Genomic DNA, 658 nt, shown 5'->3' with positions numbered 1-658 from the left:
TGAGCCTCTGCCCCGGCCCTGCTCCACACGCGGGGTCGGAGCCGGTGGAGGGGACGGGGGGGATCGGCGGGGTTCCGGGCCAAGCCTCCAGGGCGGCCGGGTCGGGGGTTTCCCCATGCGGTCTCCGAAGGCTGGAAGAGCTTCCCAAGGGACGAGCAGGTGCTTTGTGTCACGGCTTATTCAAGCCAACCTCTAGCAGGGAGGCTCACGCAACGCTGTTTCACCCCTTACCGCGGCGGCAAGGGGGCCCAGCACCCGGTGGGACACGGCCAGCAAGAGACGCCATGCCGCTGCTGCAGAGCAGCCCAGCACCTCTCTCGACACCAGCTTGGCCTCCCGCGCGTGGCCCTCTGGAGATGGGAGCTGAAGATTGTGGCCCTCCCCGCAGCGCAGCAGGGTCAGGTTGCTGTTTGCAGGTGAAGCTGGCCAGGGTCAGCCCTGGCATTGGCAGCTCTCAGGGGTGTCAGGATGGGCTGAGGCTGTTGGGCAGCACAGGCGGCCAGCACAGAGCTGGGTGGGTGCAGGCAGCGCCCAAGCTGGGGCCATGGAACCAGCCATGCCTGGGGCAAACCTGAGCTATGGTTACCAACAGCTCCCCTGTGGCAGAGTTTTGATTGAAATACAGACAGCGGGGGAGGCCTGGTTTGCATGGACATTT

At 65.7% G+C, this 658-nt stretch overlaps 1 protein-coding gene across 1 annotated transcript in view; it reads right to left on the bottom strand.

The window, feature by feature from the left end:
* GGT7 (gamma-glutamyltransferase 7) overlaps window positions 1-286 on the bottom strand; it is a 22472-nt gene extending 22186 nt beyond the window's left edge. Inside the window, exon 1 of the mRNA XM_009637778.2 lies at window positions 232-286. Coding sequence (XP_009636073.1) covers window positions 232-286 — 55 coding nt within the window. The remainder of the gene's footprint in view (window positions 1-231) is intronic.
* Window positions 287-658: the final 372 nt, after the last annotated feature.

The sequence above is a fragment of the Egretta garzetta genome, unplaced genomic scaffold, assembly GCF_000687185.1.
Source record: "Egretta garzetta isolate BGI_Z169 unplaced genomic scaffold, ASM68718v1 scaffold440, whole genome shotgun sequence".
In the NCBI taxonomy this organism is placed as follows: Eukaryota; Metazoa; Chordata; class Aves; order Pelecaniformes; family Ardeidae; genus Egretta; species Egretta garzetta.
The sequence above is the reverse complement of the archived record's forward strand: the minus strand, read 5'-3'. Positions and strand labels throughout refer to the sequence as shown.